This window comes from Neofelis nebulosa, chromosome 10, assembly GCF_028018385.1.
Source record: "Neofelis nebulosa isolate mNeoNeb1 chromosome 10, mNeoNeb1.pri, whole genome shotgun sequence".
Taxonomy (NCBI): Eukaryota; Metazoa; Chordata; class Mammalia; order Carnivora; family Felidae; genus Neofelis; species Neofelis nebulosa.
In genome coordinates, this window is record NC_080791.1 from 46191295 (window position 1) to 46210922 (window position 19628).

The 19628-nt window shown below is 46.8% G+C and overlaps 1 protein-coding gene across 2 annotated transcripts in view; it reads left to right on the forward strand.

Moving 5' to 3' along the window:
• Window positions 1-19628, forward strand: part of ME3 (malic enzyme 3) — a 185032-nt gene that overhangs the window by 104577 nt on the left and 60827 nt on the right. For both annotated transcript variants that reach the window (XM_058687542.1, XM_058687541.1), the window contains one exon: window positions 14132-14207. In XM_058687542.1, coding sequence (XP_058543525.1) covers window positions 14132-14207 — 76 coding nt within the window. The remainder of the gene's footprint in view (window positions 1-14131; window positions 14208-19628) is intronic.

Sequence of the window (19628 nt, forward strand, 5' to 3'; positions counted from 1 at the left end):
TGGCCTCTGAGTCGGTGGTATCGCGATTTCAGACTCTCAGGTTTGATGATTATTTCCTTGGATAAATCAGAAGTTTATGTTAGAGCGCAGCCATGTTCCAAAATACTTATTGCCCAGAGACCCAGATTAGAGTTCTTCTCGACCCCAGGAAGGTGTTTGTTTGCTTTATGAAGTGGAAGCCTGTGTGGGTCTGTACCATGTTCACCACCATAAAAGAAAGTGAAGAGTATTAAGTGTGACTTCTCTGGGAAGAGGGGGCCTGAAGCCTCTGTGGTTATTATTTTTGGAGGAGTAAATATTTCAGTAGAAAAAGAAACTCCTTTGTACCAACTCTGTCTGCGTTTTCTTGGCACATTTTAATATTTTCAAGTAACAGCTGAAACCACATTAACCTTCCCTATTCTAATTGGAAGCATCTGTGAATTGCAAAATGAGAATGTTTAGATTCTGAACCGATTTGCTGTTTGGACAGGGGTGTCAATTGCAGCTGAAATTTCCATTATGGGACCTTTTTTGTCCTCCTGATTATAAATTGTTCAGTCAGCCAATGACGATGGAGATACAAGGCACACTCTTTAGCTCTTCCGTGTGCGTGCTTCTTAAATGAAAACCACACTTTCTTCTTCAGCTATTTGCACACCTTATCAGGATCCTTTTAATTCAAAGAGAACAGATGGAGAAATTCCTCTCCAACCCTTGGAATGCGCCTTGAACAATTTTCTCCTGCCAAAAAGCATTCATAATCAATGACACCAGAGGAATAGCTGAGATTTGCAAATTCTGGGAAGGAAAAACATAGAAAAATAATTAGAAAGTTACTCCAGTTTTTTTTTAATTTTTTTTAATGTTTATTCATTTTTGAGAGAGCCAGAGCATGAGTGGGGGAGGTGGAGAGAGAGAAGGAGAGAGAAAGGGCGGTTGGGGGTTGGCGGGGGCGGGGCGGGGGGAGATACAGAATTGGAAGCAGGCTCCAGGCTCTGAGCTGCCAGCACAGAGCCTGACACAGGGCCTGAACTCAGGGACCGTGAGGTCATGACCTTAGCCGAAGTCAGATGCTTACCAGGCGAAAGTTACTCCAGTCTTTGTCTATGCTGACAGAAGCTTGGTGTTTTACAAATGTCTCCTTCCACTTCAACAACACACCTGAAGGCACAGTGCCTTCTTTCTGTCTCGGTGATGTTACCTCGTTTCAGCCAGCCTCAGTATTTTCAGGTGGAAATAGAAACTGTAGCTGGCTCCCAGGTTTGTGGCAATGAGTAAATGGTGTAGTATTTGTAAAGTATTCCAGTGGGCATGTCTTAGTCCATTCAGTCTGCTGTAACAAAGTACCACAGACTGTGTGGTTGACAAACAGCAGACACTGGAGGTTGGAAGCCTGAACTCAGGGCTCTGCATGGTTGGGTGAGGGCTGTCCCAGGTGGCAGATTTCTCCTTATTCTTACATGGAGGAAGGGACTAGGGAACTCTCCAGGACCTCTTGTGACACACTACTCCCATTCATTGAGGGCTCCGGACTTATGACCGAATCACCTCCCAAAGGCGCCACCTCCCAGTACAATCACAGTGGGCATTAGGATTTCAACATGGGAATTTGGGGGGATGCATTCAGAACATAGCATCCCCCCCAAATTCTTTTTTTTTCTTTCTTTCATTTCTTTCTTTCCTTCCTTCTTTGCTTGCTTGCTTTCTCTTTTTTTTCCTTTCCTTTCCTTTCCTTTCCTTTCCTTTCCTTTCCTTTCCTTTCCTTTCCTTTCCTTTCCTTTCCTTTCCATTCCTTTATTTCTTTCTTCACACAGCAGCTGAGGTAAAAATGATGAGTTACCTGAGGCCAAAGATCAGACCCACAAGGAAGCAAGACTAAAAGGTTTGCAGGTCTATCACCTTGAAGGTTCCATCCTTTGTCTGGGTTCAACACCAACTCTGCAGAGTTTGGCACAAAGTATGCTGTAGACTTTTCCTAAAAGTTGAGAGAGCAAAAGACTGGGTGATATTAGCCACTTCACAGGTGCCTTGTGTTACTAGTAGGGTTATAATTAATGACAACACAGGGAAAGGATTCAGAACAACAGCACCAGAAAGATGGGCCTGACTTTCCACACTAGGCATCCCATAAATGTCTGCAGTATTGAGCGTCATAGACTGTGCAGATCAATATGTTTTTGAAAGTGAAAAGGAAATCAAACAATAATTGTGCCAAGACACAGGCAAGCCATAATATGTAGTCACCCTGTCTGTGACCCATGGTACAAAATTCAGTGTCCCTTTGAGGTGAACTGAACTGATACTTGTTCCTTTGGTAAATATTTATTAGGTTCCGACTTAAGATTTGATGGAGAGGCTACTTTGTGACTGACATTGTATTATGTTATTTAATGCTCACACAAACTTATGAGATGGATTTAATTATTAAGTTAATTACTAATTAGAACTCCATTTAAACAATAAGCAACTAATACTGAGGTTAAGTAATTTGTCAAAGTTGCCCAGCAAGCGAGTAAGGGTTGGTTAGAGCTGGAATTTGAACTGGGGGTCTCTCTTGTTCCAAATCCGTGCTCTTGCAACAGATCCAAAAAGTGCATGGATTTCTTTTTTCTTTTTCTTTTTTCCTTTATTATGTTTTTTTTTTTGCTTATACTACAAAAATTTATGAAAGCTTCATTTTCATTTTATTATATGTTTTTATTACTCAGTTTCCCCCTTTGTACATATTTGTCATGAACTACAGTATTGGTGTCACTGATTCATTGTCTTTGCTCATGCCGTTGCATCCTTGCAGATAACAACCTGGAAAGTACAGGTCTTGCTAGATTATGTCACAGAATCCTAAATTTCTCAGATGGAGAAGCAGCCTCAGAGAGGTCTGGTAACTTTCTCAAATTCACAGGGCTAGATGTGGTAGTGGACACACCGGCACTCTGGTCCTGACTACTCCATTCCCACATTCGGGGAAGGAGAGAAAGGAAGAGATCATCTCTTTGGAAATCCCTTTCTGAAGGGATACAGTGTCCATAGGGCTATATTGGGGGACCTGTGGTCAATGGAAACTGTGGATTTGGTCCCTGCCCATCTGAGGCTTTGAGTCTGCGTGGTGGGCATCATCCCACAGCAGCAAGAGGAAGGGAAAGGGGACGGTGGAGCCAAAGCGCCCTAGACTGGGGACTCTGAGCCCAGCTCTGTGGCTCTTTTCACCCTGTGATTTCGCTGTCCTGGGCCTGCTTATTCTGTAGTTCTCCCCGTCCTCCAGCAAGCTCTCTGTTACACCACAGTGTACTTCATTTTTTTTCCCCCCTGATCTGCCTCCATCAGAAAACCCCACTGAATCAGTCTCATTCATGTGCCCTGCACAATGCCTGGCAGGAAGCAGAATGCATGGAACCTGTGCAGGGGCAAGGCAGATGTTAACCTCAAGCACAAGGGATCCAGGAAGCCATGCCCACTCCGCGATCCCACTGAAGGAGTCACGTGGCAAACATCTCAGTCCTCACCCTTATGCCTCACTCCAAGGGCAGAAACACTCCACATCACTTGTGATCTGGGAGGGTCGGAAGGAAAGGGGGCCTCCACAGGCCCCTCGTGACATCCCACCTAGAGGGCGACAGAATGGAAACAGGATGGGCTGTCCAAGGTTCAGGAAATTAGCTATGGTTGTTCAGCGGATTAAAATAATCAAAATGTTTCTCAAGATAGAAAATAAAACCAAAGGATTGTGAGAGACCTACCACAAACTCATCCCTTACTTTAGCCACAGTCCCTGAGGACACTTGACAGAATCAAGGAAGGATATGATTTTTAAGTTTCTCCAAGGCAGGGACAGCTTCCTCACCTTGGCCTCAGGCTGTGCCTCACCAGGTGCTGGGCTGCAGAAGCCCTTGGCACTTCTCATACCTACCTTGTCCCGCTGTGCTGCTGGCTCCGGGAGACCATTGCTGGACCCTACAGATAGCCTCTTGCAGTATTTCAGAGGATAGCTTCCCTTCCTGCCCAAAAATGTGTCTGTCCTGCCAAAAATGTGTGGAATGGTGGTTTCGTGGCAACACTGAGCCTTTGTTCCAGAGTTGAACGTGTACGTCCCTCCTCCTAAGCCCGGCCTCGGTGTGTTGCCTTGTGTCACCAACCCTGTTTTAATTAAGTCCTTCTTTTGTGTTGGACTTGGTAACAAGAAGCCTAAATGAATGTTGTCTATTTGAGTGGATTTTGCTAGGTTTTTATCCCCCCAGTTCTATTTTAGGAAACTTCTAAGGGTTAGTCCTCTGCAGGCAGAGATAAGGGTTAAGAGTCTTTTTCTCAAGAAATAACACTCTCCTAAGTGAACATTATCTTTGTTTTTCTTTCTCTTTCGTGTAACTGAATTCTAAAATTTAAGCGGATTTTTCTGGCTCCTGATGGAAACTGGAGATAGTGATGTAATTTACAGGCCTTTGTTGGATGGAGGAAACCTCACTGGCACCTGCCCTTGCAACATTCCATCCCACTGGAGTTTTAGGAGGGAAAGAGTCGTGATTGCCACTGCTCCTGGCTGCTGCACGGATGGTGGACAGCTGGTGCATTAGCTTCCTGAGGCTGCTGTAATAAAACAGCACAGACTGGGGGCTTAGAACAACAGGAAGTTATTGTCTCACAGTGCTGGAGGCCAGAAGTCAAGGTGGCCACAGAGTTGTGCTCTCTCTGAGATCTTAGGGGAGAATCCTTCCTTGCCTCTTCTAACTCGTGCTGTTTGCCAGCAACTCCTGCATTCCTTGGCTTATAGATGTATCACTTCAGTCTCCCCTCCGGCACTACATGGCCATTTTCTCCCTATGTATCCCCACTTCTTGTTCTAAGGACACCTGTCATAATCAGATCAGGGTCCTCCTTGCGACCTCAGCCTCATGACATCTGCAAAGACCTATTTCCAAATAAGATCACAAGTACCATGGCTTAGGATTTCAATGTATCTTTTGAATGAGTCAACTTGTAGTAGTTGGCTTGGAGTTTTTCTAACCTAGAAAATACTTGGCCAAGACTGTCTCCCTCTCTCAAAAAAATAAACATTAAAAAAAAAATACTTAATTTCCTAAATACCAACTACTAACTCACAGTGCCATAGTACCATTTCCAATCAGGAATTGTTTTTCTCTGCTGTCATTGCCCGAGATCTGTTGTGGGAACAGTGCCGAGATGAAGAGCACCAGGTGGTCCCTCAGAGAAGACGGGCCCTCGCCACTGCTTCACCAGAGCCCCAACATTTGTCTTACGTACAGGGCACCTCCGGGAGATCTTGTTGCACAGGGAGTACCATGGCTGGCTTACGTGGCAGAACAAACAACCCTAAGAATCTCAACTCTTAAAATATATTCTGTATTCCTGCATCCTGTCCTCTGTGGGGCAGCTGGAGGTGGTGCTTCATGGATTCCTCCCTCCGGAACCAGGCTAGTGAAGTAGCCTCATCTGGAACTGGACAGGTTGCCATGGCAAAGGGAAAGACCAGGTGGTGAATCGCACGCTGGCCCTTAAGCACTTGCACCCCAAAGTGTCACGTCAGCTGTGCTCCACGGTGAACAGTCCGTGACAGATATGCCTGTCAGGCCACAAGCGTCACGTATGTGAAAGAAGAGAGCATAAGCATCATTCCATCCCTTCCCTGTCTCTGTATGTTTATCCCAAAGCTCCATGCAGAAGGGCACTGCCCCACTTCTCTGGACACTTCACCACTTTGGTCAGTGGGTCCCGCTGTCCAGGCACCAGCCAAGAGAGAATCTAAGTTCTGTTTCTAGAAACTGAAGTATGAAAGCCCAAATTTGTGAAAGACATAAATCAGGGGACAGTGATCTACATTTGCAAACAATTCTCAGCGGGTCCCCCTAAAACAGCAACCTCCAAAGTGCATGTATAATATAATTTTACGTATAGATACTTTATTTACTCACAGCTTTTTGAGAATAGGCTGTATGTTATATAAAGCAGGGCATGTATTTATTTAAGCCCTGGATTCCAGAGGTTGGCAATTGGCCATATTCACTATATGTATTTTTTCTTCCTTCAGGGTCCAAAAGTGTTTCCCTGAAGTAAACAGGAAAAATTTGGGGGAAGTAACCAGTAGCCAAGGTTATTTTTTGTTTTTTGTTTGTGCTGTCCCACTTAATGACTGTTAACAAGGAGAGATTCCCAGGAGTGCCTCTGTCCCAGGTGCCCATCTTTGTTAGCATGGTGCAGGACATTCTGTTCTAATTACTCAGAGGAGTCACTGGCCTTGATGAATGCTCAGGCTACATTAGCTCACTGCAGGATGTTCAGTACCTTGGGATCCCCCAGGGCAGCCTATAACTCATTCAAAAGCTGGAAACGCCTCTGAGTCTCAGCCCTGGGCTTCCTGGAGCTTCCCACCTTCCTACCTCTCTTTGTGCCTTGGAGCAGGATGATAACATCACGCCAGCTGTCAAAGGTAGTGCTTCACAGGGCATCATTCATTTCCATGGGGTTCTGGCTCCTTCTCATGGAAAGAAGGCTGAAATAGACCCAGCTGTGGGCTCAGATAGCTTCTTGACACCTAAATTCATCCATCAAGGGCCCCCAGGAAACCAGAAGGACTGGCATGCTCTTGGAGGACTTCACGTTAACCCCCTCTCAGACTCACCATATTGGACAAGGTCAGACGAACACCAAGATTCACGTCTGTAGGGTTTTCTTGTGTGCAGAGTTTTTGTGAACTTGCTTGTTTCATCCACAGTCACTCCATAATGGAGAAGCCATTGTTCCCATTTAGTGAAGAGAAAACTAAGGCACAGAGAGTTGAAGTGACTTATCCCAAATCACACACTAAAGGAACCACGTTTCTGGGATCAAGAGACCTGTGCTTCAATCTCACCTCTACCTCCACATCTGTGCTTCTTAATCTCCTTTATCAAATGGGGGTGTTGCCCACCTGATAGTTTTTCATGAGAATTAAGATATGTATATAAAGAGTCTAACCCTAATAGTGTTCCTGGAAGAGAGATACTCAAAAAAGCCTATGGATGGATGGATAGATGGAGAGATAAGTGGATGAGTACATGAATGGTGAATAAGTGAGTGAATGAATGAATGAATATTGCCCATTTGTGCCATGTATTTCCTTTCAGTCTGCCCTTGATAACACTTTCATTGAATATTAGCTCTTGCAGGGAACATGGAAAACTTTTAGTCCCAAGTGTGTATCACCCCAGTATTTTGCCCTCACTCAGTGACCCACATAATGAAAAGATTTTCCACCAAACTTTATGACTGTTTTCCTGTTTCATCAAAGACACATATAACTGCCAGTCGTGGCTCTTAAAAACATGCACATTGATTTAGTATAATTCTAGTTAAAATACAAATTAATAATTAGCTACTAAAATCTACCGAGCATTCACTATGGGCCAGGTACTTCACTGGCATTTTGTCAGCATTTGAACCCAGGCGGTCTGACTCCTGAGTCTGGACTCTTTATTTTTTTAATTTTATTTATTTATCTTTGAAGAGGTGGGAGGGGCAGAGAGAGAGGGAGACAGAGGATCCAAAGCTGGCTCCGCACTGTCAGCGCAGAGCCCAATGCGGGTCTCGAATTCACGACCGTGAGATCATGACCTGAACCGAAGTTGGATACAAGCGACAGCCATCCAGGCGCTCCCTGAGTCTGGACTCTTACGACACTAGCTCAGCAACGCTAAGAGCTGTCACTTGTTGAATGCTTACTGTATACCAACAAATACTCTGATAAACTAAATACGCATTGTCTTAGTCCTTATAGCAAATATATGAAGCACCTGGTGTCATGTTGTCATGTTACAAACTGAAGCTTGAGGAAGGGAAGTAACTTGTCCATTGCCACATCGCTGGTGAGTGGCAGAGGCAGGCTTTGAACACAGGGGCTATTGTTGTAAAGCACATACGTCTAACCCCTAGTCTGTACTACCTTCCATCTGCCATTTCTCCAAAACCACACTTGCGTCGCTTGCAGCCCCATCATTTTCAGTGCTTTGGATTATTGGGAATTAGCTGAAAATCCCTATTCCAGCCTCAGGGACACCTGTGAGTCTGAGGTCTCAGGGTGAGACAAAGCAGGTGCAGGTAGGAGATCCTCCCGTGGCGCTTATGTATCTACTTCCTGAGGTCACTAAGAAGGAATGCAGAGGAGTGAATGTCGCATTTCTCACTTGATCAGAACCTCATGGAAACAGACATAGCAGCCAACCCCATCACCAAGTATTGCTGGAAAAGATAGTGTCCCCTGACTACAAAGTGGCTAAACCTGCAAATAGGTTGCTGAGGGCATTTAAGAGGTTTTCTTTCTTCCCAGATGCAGTTCTGCCAGGAAATGGGTGGATGGGCAAGAGACCCCCATAGGATCCTGCTGGAAACCTGCTGTCCATTTGTTTATCATCAGAATCCCTCACTCTGCACATTTTACATTCTCAACAATGTGCATCAAAGAGGAATGTTTCACTACTGGCCACAGTGGCCTCTCTGGATGTCCGTTTCCTCTTTTATAAAATGAAGTCTTTGGACTAGATATTTCAAAGTCCTCATCCAGGGCAATCAATTTGGGCAATCATTTGTAGCTACAGTTTGTTTAAAAGTTTATTTATTTTGAGAGAGAGAGAGAGAGAGAGAGAGAATCCCAAGCAGGCTCCCCCACCATCAGCACAGAGCCCATCACTGGGCTCAAACTCATTAAACGCGAGATGATGACCTGAGCTGAAATCAAGAGTCAGACGCTTAACTGGCTGAGCCACTGAGATGCCCCCACTATAGTTTTGATAATAGATGGAAGAGCACTTTGAGAAGTGATTAAAAGCTCTTGATGCATTTCAAAAGGTGTTATTTTTTATAGCATGATCCCTGCAGAGCATAAAATCATATATGCAAAAAAAGAGAAAAAATCTTTTGAAATTTTAGTAACTCAAATTTAAATGTGAAACATTCACTTTAAGTGAATGTCCCTCCTCCCTCTCCTTATCTTCAACGAAGAGGGACTGTTTTAATGTACCAAAGAATTTTTGTAACCATACTTTTTCTGTGTTTAGGATTAATCACACAAGAGCTTTGCTAAGATCTGGAATAGTGTGCATGGATCAAACCCCTTAGTACGTGAGCTTTTTGTTAAGTATCACTAGTAAGCCTTGATCTTATCAGGGGAATGTTGAGAGTCAGAGTTGTTTGGGTGGGGACATTTCCAGAACAGAGCCAAGTTAAGAGCTTTAAGAGGCCAGGAATGCGTCACTGGGATTAATTAGTATAGGTAAATGACTTCCCCAAGGTCACTCAGTGAGTCATCAGTGATCCTGGGACTCAGTTCTTCCAGCTGGAAAGAATTGGCATCCTGTTGGCATTATTATTCCATGTGACTAGCTCTGGACAACCCCAGGGGGGAAATCACTTATGGATATTAGAAGTACAACTGTGGGGAAGTAAAAACTAGCAGAAATACACCCCTAACAAGACCTCCTCAGGCCTGGCCTCAGAGCAGTGGCTGGTTTGGGAGGTGGAGAAGGTGGTTCTTTAAAAGTTCTGGGCTTATGTACTCACCTTGATCCATTTACCCTTCTACTGCCACTAGGCAAGTACCCCTATTTAAACTTCAGGAGGCCCATGTGTGGCTGCTTTTCTCATACAGGTCATTCCTTGAAGTTCATTATTATGAACATAGTGTGATTTTCCAAACTCACATTTCCTGGAGATCATTCAAAGAAACAACTTCCAAGAAGCCAATCCAATGCCTCGTTTTCATCTTGATTGATATGACTGAGTGCCCCTTGGTCATTTCAAAATGGCACAGCAAATGCTGGAACTTGCTCTCAAACCTTGTGAATAAGGTCATTCCAACACCCACATTGCCCTCCATCAATGTGATGGAAGGAGCCCTGCATCCCCCAAGTCTTAGACTCTGGGGTTTTCTTCTTCCCCAGCGTGTCCACCCACTTTCATATGTGCATTCCCCTGGTCTAAGCCACAGGGCACAGTCTAACCCAGCCCAGCCCCACCCAGCCTTAGTGATCCCTGGTGCATGAAACAACCCCACATGCATAAAAATTTTCTTCTCTCCAACTTTATTCGGCACCTTTCATTCTCATCCCTCAACCTCCAGCCATTCTCAGGTTCACTTGCTCACTCCATTGATTCGCAAAGCAGGTGTTGAGCATCTATTATGGACTAAGCCTGGATGTACAGTAGTCAACAACAACAAAATAAATGTTCACCTTGCCCCAGTGAAGCTTACGGTCTAATTAGGGAGGTAGCGGCATATTAACAAAACAGCCACACAAATGAATGTAAGAAGTTTGTGTATGCAGGGATGGCACTTTGAGAACGTGTAACAGAGAGCTCCGGCTTTGACTCGGAAGTCATCAGGAGAATGAGGAGGATCCACTAAACAAAGAGTGAGGAGAGGGGCGCCTGGGTGGCTCAGTCAGTTAGGCATCTGACTTCGTCTTAGGTCATGATCTCGCGGTTCGTGAGTTCAAGCCCCGCATTGGGCTCTGTGCTGACAGCTCAGAGCCTGGAGCCTGTTTTGGATTCTCTGTCTCCCTCTCTCTCTGCTCTCCCCCACTTGCACTGTGTCTCTCAAAAATGAATAAACGTTAAAAAAATTTTTTTAAGTAAATAAATAAAAATAAAAAGAGTGAGGAGGCGCAGGGTGTGCCTGGCAAGGGAACAGTATGTGAACTAGTCCTGGGGTAAGAAGATCATGGCACGTGGAGGGATGGAAAGAAGGCCAGTGTGGCAGATGACGGGAGAGTGAAGTAAGGATAATAAGTTGGCAAGGGCCAGACCACACGGCCTTGCAGGTCGGCCATGTTAAGGATTTGGGTCTTCATTCCAAGAGTCATGGGAAGACAAGCACAAGGAATAACAAAGTAAGACTTTGATTTCAAGAACCCCTCTCTTTATACTGTATGGAAAGTGGATTGGAGACACACAAGAGGCAGTGCCCCAAAGGACACCCCACTCTCTCTTTAGGGAAGAGAGAATAGGAGCCTGGACCAGGGAGGTGATGTTAGGGTAGAAAGAAGCGTATGAACCAGGAGCTACATAGAAGGTAGAATTGAAGGACTTGGCGTTGGGTTATGTTAAAGGGGAGAAGATTGATTCCAGGGGACTGGGATTGTTAAATTAGATGTATATACTAGATGGGAGTGTGGGGTGAGGGGTTAATATTCACTGAGAAAAGGAGGAAGGGAAGAGAATCAGGTTTGTCTTGGGTCTTTGTTTTGTTCTGTCTTTGAGTCATAGTGGTGGGAGGTTAGGATCAGAGACTTGGTTTTGGACCTGCCGAGTTTGAAGTGCCTTTGAGACATGCAAAAGGACGTGTCAGGCACACAGTTAAATATAAAGGGCTGGAACAATGGCTCTAAATCCAGGGGTGACACTGCCTCCCAGGAGACATTTACAAATGTCTGGAGATATTTTCGGTTGTCACAACAGAGTATGGGGGTGCTATTGCCATAGTAGGTAGAGACCAGCGATACTGCCAGACACCCTACAGTGCACAGGGCCACCTCACTTCTCACAGCAAAAATTTTCCAACCCAGATGTCAGTAGCACCAAAGGTGAGAAACTCTGGACTGTGGATATCTGAGCGTCACTGGCCCAAAGCCTTGGGCCACATACAGTAATAAGGGTAGGAAGGAAAGCGGAATAGTACAAGTTTTTGAGGAACTATAACACCTAATAGCTGGATGGCCTTCCATGAAAGACGAAGAACTTCAAGCAGCCAGAGGTAAGAGGAAGACTCAGAGAGAGAGTCACAGAGGCCGAAGGTTGGATGGGAGTAGGTAAAAGTGTCCGACGCTACTGGGAAGCCGATGGCAATGAAGAATGAAAATCCCTGTTATACTCAGGGATATGGAAGTCATTGGTGGCCTTAGCAAGTGCAGCTTTGGCCACATGATTGTGAGAGAAGGCATGCTGCAGCTGGAGACAAAAACCAGAGGCAGCCAGTGTAGACCACGCTTTTAAGAAGTTTGGTGATGGAAGAGAGGAGAGAGAAGAAACAGTGTTGGCAAGGAACGTGGAAGCCAAGAATAGTTTGGGGTTCCATGGTGGTCTTTGTTGGTTTGTTTTCAGTTTTTTTTTTTTTTGATGGAAAATGTCTAACATGCATAAAGTAACCAGAATATTCTAAAGGAGCTCTGTGTAAAACCCTGTCTCTCCAGATTGGCAGCAACTGAAATCTCTGTTGGGGTTTTGCTGCTCGCAGCTGCGGCTTCTTTACCAGGCCCTCGTGTGTGCCCAGGTGATGGTCGGCAGCTTAATGATGTGGGCGGGTTTTATACCCAGACCTGGGAGTTCATTCTTTCTGTGGCTCCTTCCCTTCCAGAATGCCCCCTTTCACTTCCTGGCTGTTCTACCAGCCCTAACTCCCCTCTCTGACACCTCGAGCTGGGAAGGCTCTCTGCTGCCCTAAGTTGCCTTCAGACTAGACTCCCCTCAGACATGAAGCTGCAAATTCGTAAATCTTGAGAGGTGTAATTCCTGCTTTCAAAGGTAAATTCCCTTTCAGTTTCTGCCTGCTTTTGGCCAACCTCCATTGCCTCAAAATGTATATTTTATACACTCTTAAGCTTTGTAACAATAATATAATCGTTTTTAAAAAATAATAGTTTTATTATTGTTATCTGAAGAAAGTTTAGTCCGTACAACAGACTGTCACTAACAAAAGCCAGAAGTTTGTAAGACGATAAAGGTTTGGGGATATTGTGGGGCTGATGGGAAGTTAATGGACAGTGCAGAGGAGAGAAGAGGTAATTAAGCATAAGACTTTATAATATTCATTGGAACAGAAGGAATGAAGGAACTGTCTGCAGATGCAGAAGTTTGCAGGTTTGGTGGTGGGAGGTTGACAGAGATGCCATCCCGTGGCTTCATGTGACATCAGAGGCGAGGTCACTAGGGGTGTTGGGGGAAGGTGAAGCTGTTTGTTGGAGGTTTGAGAACAGAGAAGTTAAAATGGTCTTTGCAAAGAGTAGAAAGAGTGGATTTTGACTGGAGAAACACTGAAAGAACAAAGACCGGTCGGCTGTTGAGAGTCCACGGTGGGGGGGTGACAGTGACGGATTTGTGGAAGTGCCATTCAGTCCTGTGGTAAGACTTTCTCCGCCTGCCTTCGGCCGCCTGGGTGGAGGCGTACAAGGAGCAGAGAGGAGGTTTGTCCACAGTTGGGAGTTTTACAAGACTGCTGAGACTAAAGAACAGGGCCCAGGGTGTTGACATCGTTGACTAGGGCATGATTTAAATAACAGATCCAAAATGTGAGCATCTCACGAAGCCATGAAGCCCTGTTGGGAAGTCTTCTCTGAGTTCACCAGGGCAGTGAGAGTGGGGGAGGCTGTTCTCCCACAACTCCCTGGCCTCCTCACATTGGCAAAACAGTGAGTGCTTCATTAGCAAAAGGAGTCTTTTTGGGTGTATTGGACAAAAGGGAAAGAAGGAAGTGGCACGAACTATCCCATCTTCATACCCCGATCCCAGGGCAAAAGACTCAGGTCCATATACAGAGGGCTGAACTTTAGAAGTTCTAAATCATGCTAATGAATTGTTATGTAAAATAATGTTCCACCCACACCCCCACCTTTACAGATACACCTTCATGCTGGTCTGGAAGGCCAAGTTTGAATTTAGAAGTCACAGGCTCTAGTGATGCAGGGAAAAGTGTCTCACATCTGGCAGCCCACCCCTCCTCCTCTCCCCAGCTCCATCCCCCACTGCCTGTGTCTGGATGCCACAACCCACAAGTCCATGTTCCAGCCACAGCCCCAGGCGTAGGGGTCTGCCCACCGTGGTGTGGTCTGTACTCAAAGGAGGACTCAGAGAAGAGGTCGACACAGTTTCCTGAAGCAGCTTTGGGTCCCTCAGAGAATTCTGGGGTCCTTTGTGCCTGGTCTACAGGGCAGAAGGGAGGGGCAGTCTCTGGAGAACGCAGGCCCCAGGAGGGCACAGCACTTGGCCCCGTGGACTCCTTGCCTTATGGAGAGGAGACACTGGAGTAAGGCCAGGGCAGGCAATTTAGAGGTTGCCTTTGCCCAGGTCTGTGGGAAAAATTAAATGATGCAGTGATAGACAGTATTGTGGTCTTTGTTCTGTTCGTAATCTGACTGGCTGGTTTCTCTGTGTGTACCTGTTTTGTTTTTCCTAGGGGGCTGTTTATCACCATTCATGACAAGGGCCACCTTGCAACAATGCTGAACTCTTGGCCAGAAGACAATATTAAGGTATGGTCCCATTTTCTTTGCTACTGTTCTGTTGTTGGGTGAGTCCTTTCAACCGGGACCAGAGGCATCCTCAGCTAGAAAATGAGCCACTGCAACACCAAAGGCTTTCCCAGACCCAGAGCACAGGCCGGTGAGAGCCAAGCATAAGCGCACCATGGAGCAGAGGTTTACATTGACCCCCAGCCATGTGAAATTGCCCTTATCATCATCATCATCAGTGGTAGTAGCAGTAGTAGTCTGAAGACATGTTCAGCATGTATTGAGTACCTACTAAATATACACTGCCAGTTTCCATGGTGGATTTGGGGAGAAATCAGAACTTCTCTGCTAGCTGACTTTTCACGAGGAAAATAAGACAGAGATACAAAAGACTAACAAGGAACCTGATCAGAGGTAAAGGAAGCACACAGAGAGAGCTGAGGGTTGAGGGCAGAGATTACTTCTAGCCTAAGGGGAATTTAGAAAGACTTCATGGGAGAAGTGACATTGGAGCAGGGCCCTGAATTGAGGGGTAGAGTTTGGCCACGTAGGCTTTGGAGAGAGGACATGGGATGAGGATATTCTTCAACAAGAGGAAAAGCTTATGATGAACGGTACCTTCATGCCTAGGTGTATGCAGTTAGTGGAGGTGATACATATGGAGTGACAAAATAAACCTTCTTCCTGGAATATCAGTTTTACTGAAAAATATCTAAGTGGAAAACATGTTTATATCATAAGCAGGATATAATATAGAATGCACACTTTGTGTTGGTTTTAAAATGTAAGACATGAAGCTTTGTAGGAACTTGTTAGCTTCTGGCTACATGCCCAGATCTCCTCCTGCCATAGGGACTTTTGTGGAAGAGCATGGGGGGCTTTCACATTTAACATCATTGTTACTTTTGGGGCACCCAGGTGGCTCAGTCGGTTAAGCATCCCAACTCTGATTTCAGCTCAGGTCATGATCTCATGGTTCATGAGTTCGAGTCCCACATCAGGCAATGCAGTGACAGCGTGAGGCCTGCTTAGGATTCTCTTTCCCTCTCTCTGTCTGCCCCTCCCCTGTTCGAGTTCTCCCCTCTCTCTCAAAATAAATAAATAAACATTAAAAAAAAAAGATCATGTCGCTTCTGCAGATGAAACATGTGAAGCAAAAATGCAGAACATCTGCTAGCTGCTTCATGAGGGTAGTTCTGGCCCACAAGCTGGGGAGGGGCTAGAGCTGACTGAGCGCAGTATAAATACCTCTCAGGGTGATGCCAGCACCACCCTGCTGGACTGGGAGGCTGAGGCACCCCAGCATTGCTTCCTCCCAGACCCTCCCTCCCTGTTCCTGCCAGTTCCCTGAACGACTCCCACCTCTCTGCACTAGGCACTGAGTACAGCTTCTTTCTGCACACTTCTCTTTGCATTCCACCCACTTCTGGCCCTCTCTGGGAGTGGTAGCATTCAGAACCAGAGCATGGAGGCCAGGACCTTGGCTCTTGGGAGCCAGGCCGAGCCACGGCCAGGACCCTGGGACTTCAGTCCTGGCCACGGTGAAGAGCTCATTTCGTACCTCTCTGTCTGGGTGTGATTTTGCCCTGTGCTTCTCTTCCCCGCTTATCTGCTTAGACTCCAATTACATGCAGGCCTTGGCCCTGAGGGTTTTGGTCTCCATCCCAGAAGAAGCAAGTTCCTAGGGTGTGTCTAGTGAAGCTATAATAAAATCTGAACCATGTTAAGGGAAGCCAGCTCACTGGATGGGAAGTTAACTCCAGCCTGCCCTGTGCAGATGTGCTGCTGATGTCAGCAGACGAATCTGTCTACCTTCCTAGGAGGTTCAGCCGTGGTGAAACCTTGTACATAGGAGGCATGCAGTAGATGCCTGCTGAGGTGAATGAACTCAGCGGACATGATGAGGGCCTTCCGTGTACCAGGCACAGTGCCAGGAGCAGAGAAATGGGGTCTCCACCAGCACGCGCCGTGCCTTCGTGCAAGCTACGAGGAATTCAAAAGAATGACAAAAAGCCATCCCCTCTTAAACAGTAAGAAGAAGGTGCCCATTCCCCCGGGCTGGCAGAGGCTTGGTGAGGGGCTCGTGGACTGGATTTCTGGTTCTCTTTGCTCCTTTGGTCAGGGCACAACTTAAAAAAATACTCGTTGACTTCAACAAACATAGTTTGAGGCCCTTCTAAGGACTAAGCGCTAACTACCAGAGAGTTGGAGACAGCAACTTTTGTGATTTTAGAGGAAGAGAAACGGAGCTTTAGGTCACCCCAGATGGGGTGGGACTGGAGCAGACCATAGACAGAGACATCTGAAGCCTCTAGGGCAAGCAGAGGTTCCATGGGCAGATCTGGACCGGTGCATCTAATTTGGTTGCTTCCGTCTATCACATGGTAAACATCTATATGATTTCCCTGTAGTTTCCGGGATAAAGAAGGTATACAGGCCCAAACTCAAGGAGCTCAAAGTCTAGTTGGAGGGACTGACCCAGAAACAACTGCAGTAGACTGTGTGCTGCCCAAGAGAGGAGCCCAGAGACAGAGGATCAAATGGGCTGACTGGCTGACCACTACCCCTGTAGTAGCTTAGAGCGGACAAGTGAATGGCTGGGGCCAGCTCCTCCCCTCCACCCTTTCTGTCTGTCTCACTTGGGAAAAACCCCAAGATCAGTCCCTGGTAACTCTACAGAAGAATCAGCTCTGGCTTTGTGGTCAGACATCTTGAATCTGCCCTTTACTTGCCGTATGTGTAGATAAGCTCTCTGATCTTTGTTTTCTTCTTGTGAGGACTAACCATAGAGTCTGTACAACACTGAAAGGCACTCAAATGGTTGTGGTCATTGCTGGAAGTAGAAGGGGAGGCTGTAGGGCAAAGCATGGCAGGGGAAAGATTGCAGAGGCCTTGAGAGCAGCCAAGGAGGAGGCTGTGTTACCTGCAGATCCCAGGCCACAAAGGGGCAGCCGGCCAATCTGGCCCCTAGACATGTTTGACTTGGCCTTCAGTGATTTTTCAAATTTTTGAATTGGTAGGCAATATTTTAAAATCGGGAGACTTCATTTGAGAAAGGAAACATAGAAACTTGGATTTCTGGCTTTCTCTAGAAAAACCAGGAGCCCATAGCTGGGCTAAATATTGGGTCCATAGTTTGTAAATAAGTCAGTTAGGACTGATCAGGCTGCTCCCCGGCTTACCCCAGCCTCTGGCCTGCCCCACCAGTCTTTTCCTGGAGGATCCTCCCCCCCCCCCCCAACCCTGCCCCGCCCCCGACACTCCTAAGGTGCCCTTTCAAAGGTTCAGAATGTTCCAACTCCTAGTCTTTCTTGTTTGCTGGTGTGTTTTCTCCAGTTGCCTTAAAGAGGAGTGAGAGACACCTGGGTGTCTCAGTTGGTTGAGCATCCGACTTCAGTTCAGGTCATGATCTTGAGGTTTGTGAGTTTGAGCCCCATGTTGGGCTCTGTGCGACAGTGCAGAGCCTACTTCAGATCCTCTGTCCCCTTCTCTCTGCCCCTCCTTCACTCACGCATATGTGCGCACTCTCTCTCTCTCTCTCTCTCTCTCAAAAATAAACATTTCATAAGACAAAAAAGAGGAGATGAAGGTCTCCCTCCCTAGGCAGGGAATACCCTTCCATGGTACTTGGGGGCTGGTGCAGATTCCCCATCATTACTTCCTTTGATTCTCTCAGCCACTGTGATGAGAGTGGAGGAAGGAAGGTGTGCCATGAACACCTCCAAGGTGGGTCCTTGAAGAATGGGTTGGGGTGTGTCGTTCCTCAGGTGAGCAAGCTGAGGTGCTGTGACTTGCCCATGGTCAGCCATGAAAGGTGTTGATGCCCACAGAGCCCTGAAGCTGAGCCTCCTCTCCCCCAGCTGCTGAGCCCAGGAGGTGGTTTTCCAAGGCACAGGTATCTTTAGACCCTGATGCTGTTGGCCTCTGGGCTGGAGGGGAGGTGTGGTCCAGAGGAACTCAGAAGATAAAGGATGACTTTCCTTGGTTTCCCAGCCAGAAAGCAGGACTGCAGACAGGTACAGGAGAAGTAGGCTGGGAGGGAAGTGAGGCCAAAGCCCAGGGCTCCGGAGGCCATGAAGTTTTGTGGGCCCCTCTTGTTCAGGGAGGAGGGGACGGGCCAGGCTGCCCAGAGCTGTCCAGCGTAAATCACAAAGAGGAGTGAGAACTGCTTTTCTGACTCTTTCCCACAGTGGCCACTGCCTTGAGCCTGAGGAAGTCTCGGCTGAGAACAGCCCTCCTCCCCACAGCTTTCCCAAGCTCCTAAATCTCTCCCTCATCCCAATCCCAGCAGCTTCCGGGGGGAGGTGCTTAGAGGTGGCTGGGCATAGGAGCGGCCCCTTCCACGTGGGCAGGCAAACTTATGAGGTGCTGGCACCAAGGGCCCGCCTGTAATGCACAGGCCCACTCCCTCCTCAATGTCAGAAGGTGGGTTTCCTGGGAAACATTCTCTGAGACAGATATCAGCATATCAGGGAGTGCTCTTGGGATCAACACCTCTAGAAGGGAAGGAAGCAGGAGAAAGCCCAGAGAGAGGCTGAGCTGGGTGAGGTCTCAAGGAAGACTCAGCTGAGCCCATGAGGAGCCTCTGTAGCTGGGGTCGTCCTTCAAAGTCAAACCAACTTGAGGCAGGGGAGCCAGGCCTTTGTAGCCCTGCATCCACCAGTCATTGGTTGTGGACTGCTACCCTTTGGAACAGGGTGTGACTTTGGGCAAGGTGGCTCTCTTCAGTCAAGGAAATTCTCAAAGCAGGCTGACAGCTGAGGGTATGGCTAAGGGAATCACTCCTTCAGTCCTGAAAGGGAGATGTGGGCAGCTCATCCCCATATCCACCTCACACAGCTCTGCCAAGTGCTTTATGTAGATTACCACATCGACTTCTCATGACTTGTAAGTGGTAGGGATTATTATTATCCCTATGGTAGAGACAAGGAAGCTGAGAGGTTAGGTTGTTTGTGAAGGGTGGAACCAAGAATTGAAACTGCAGACTGTGTATCATTTATGTTGTGGATAGTAGGTGATGAGGGGGGAGGAGGAGGAGGAGGAGGAAGAGGAGAAAAGGAAGGACGGGAGGGAAGGAGGAAGGAGAGGGATGCATACACAGGGCTGTGGGCAGCCCATGACATAGCTACAAGTCCAGGGAAAGCAGGGCTACAGCAAGCAAGGAGTCATGATCCTCAGGTCATTCTGAGGTCGGCCCCATTGGGTCCACCTACACTAAGGGACATGGACAATAAGTCAGAAAATGCTGTATGTCCAAGCTAAGTGGACAGAGGAAGAATGTGGCCCACCCTCCCCCTAGTCATCTGAAGTAAGAAGAATTAGGAGTTGCACATGCCATCCAAACAAGGAAACTGATCCTGTAGTTCATATAGTTATTGCTGGACTCTAAAACTCCACAGTGCTACTCAGATTTGTTCTCAGCATTTTGACCTCTACTGCACT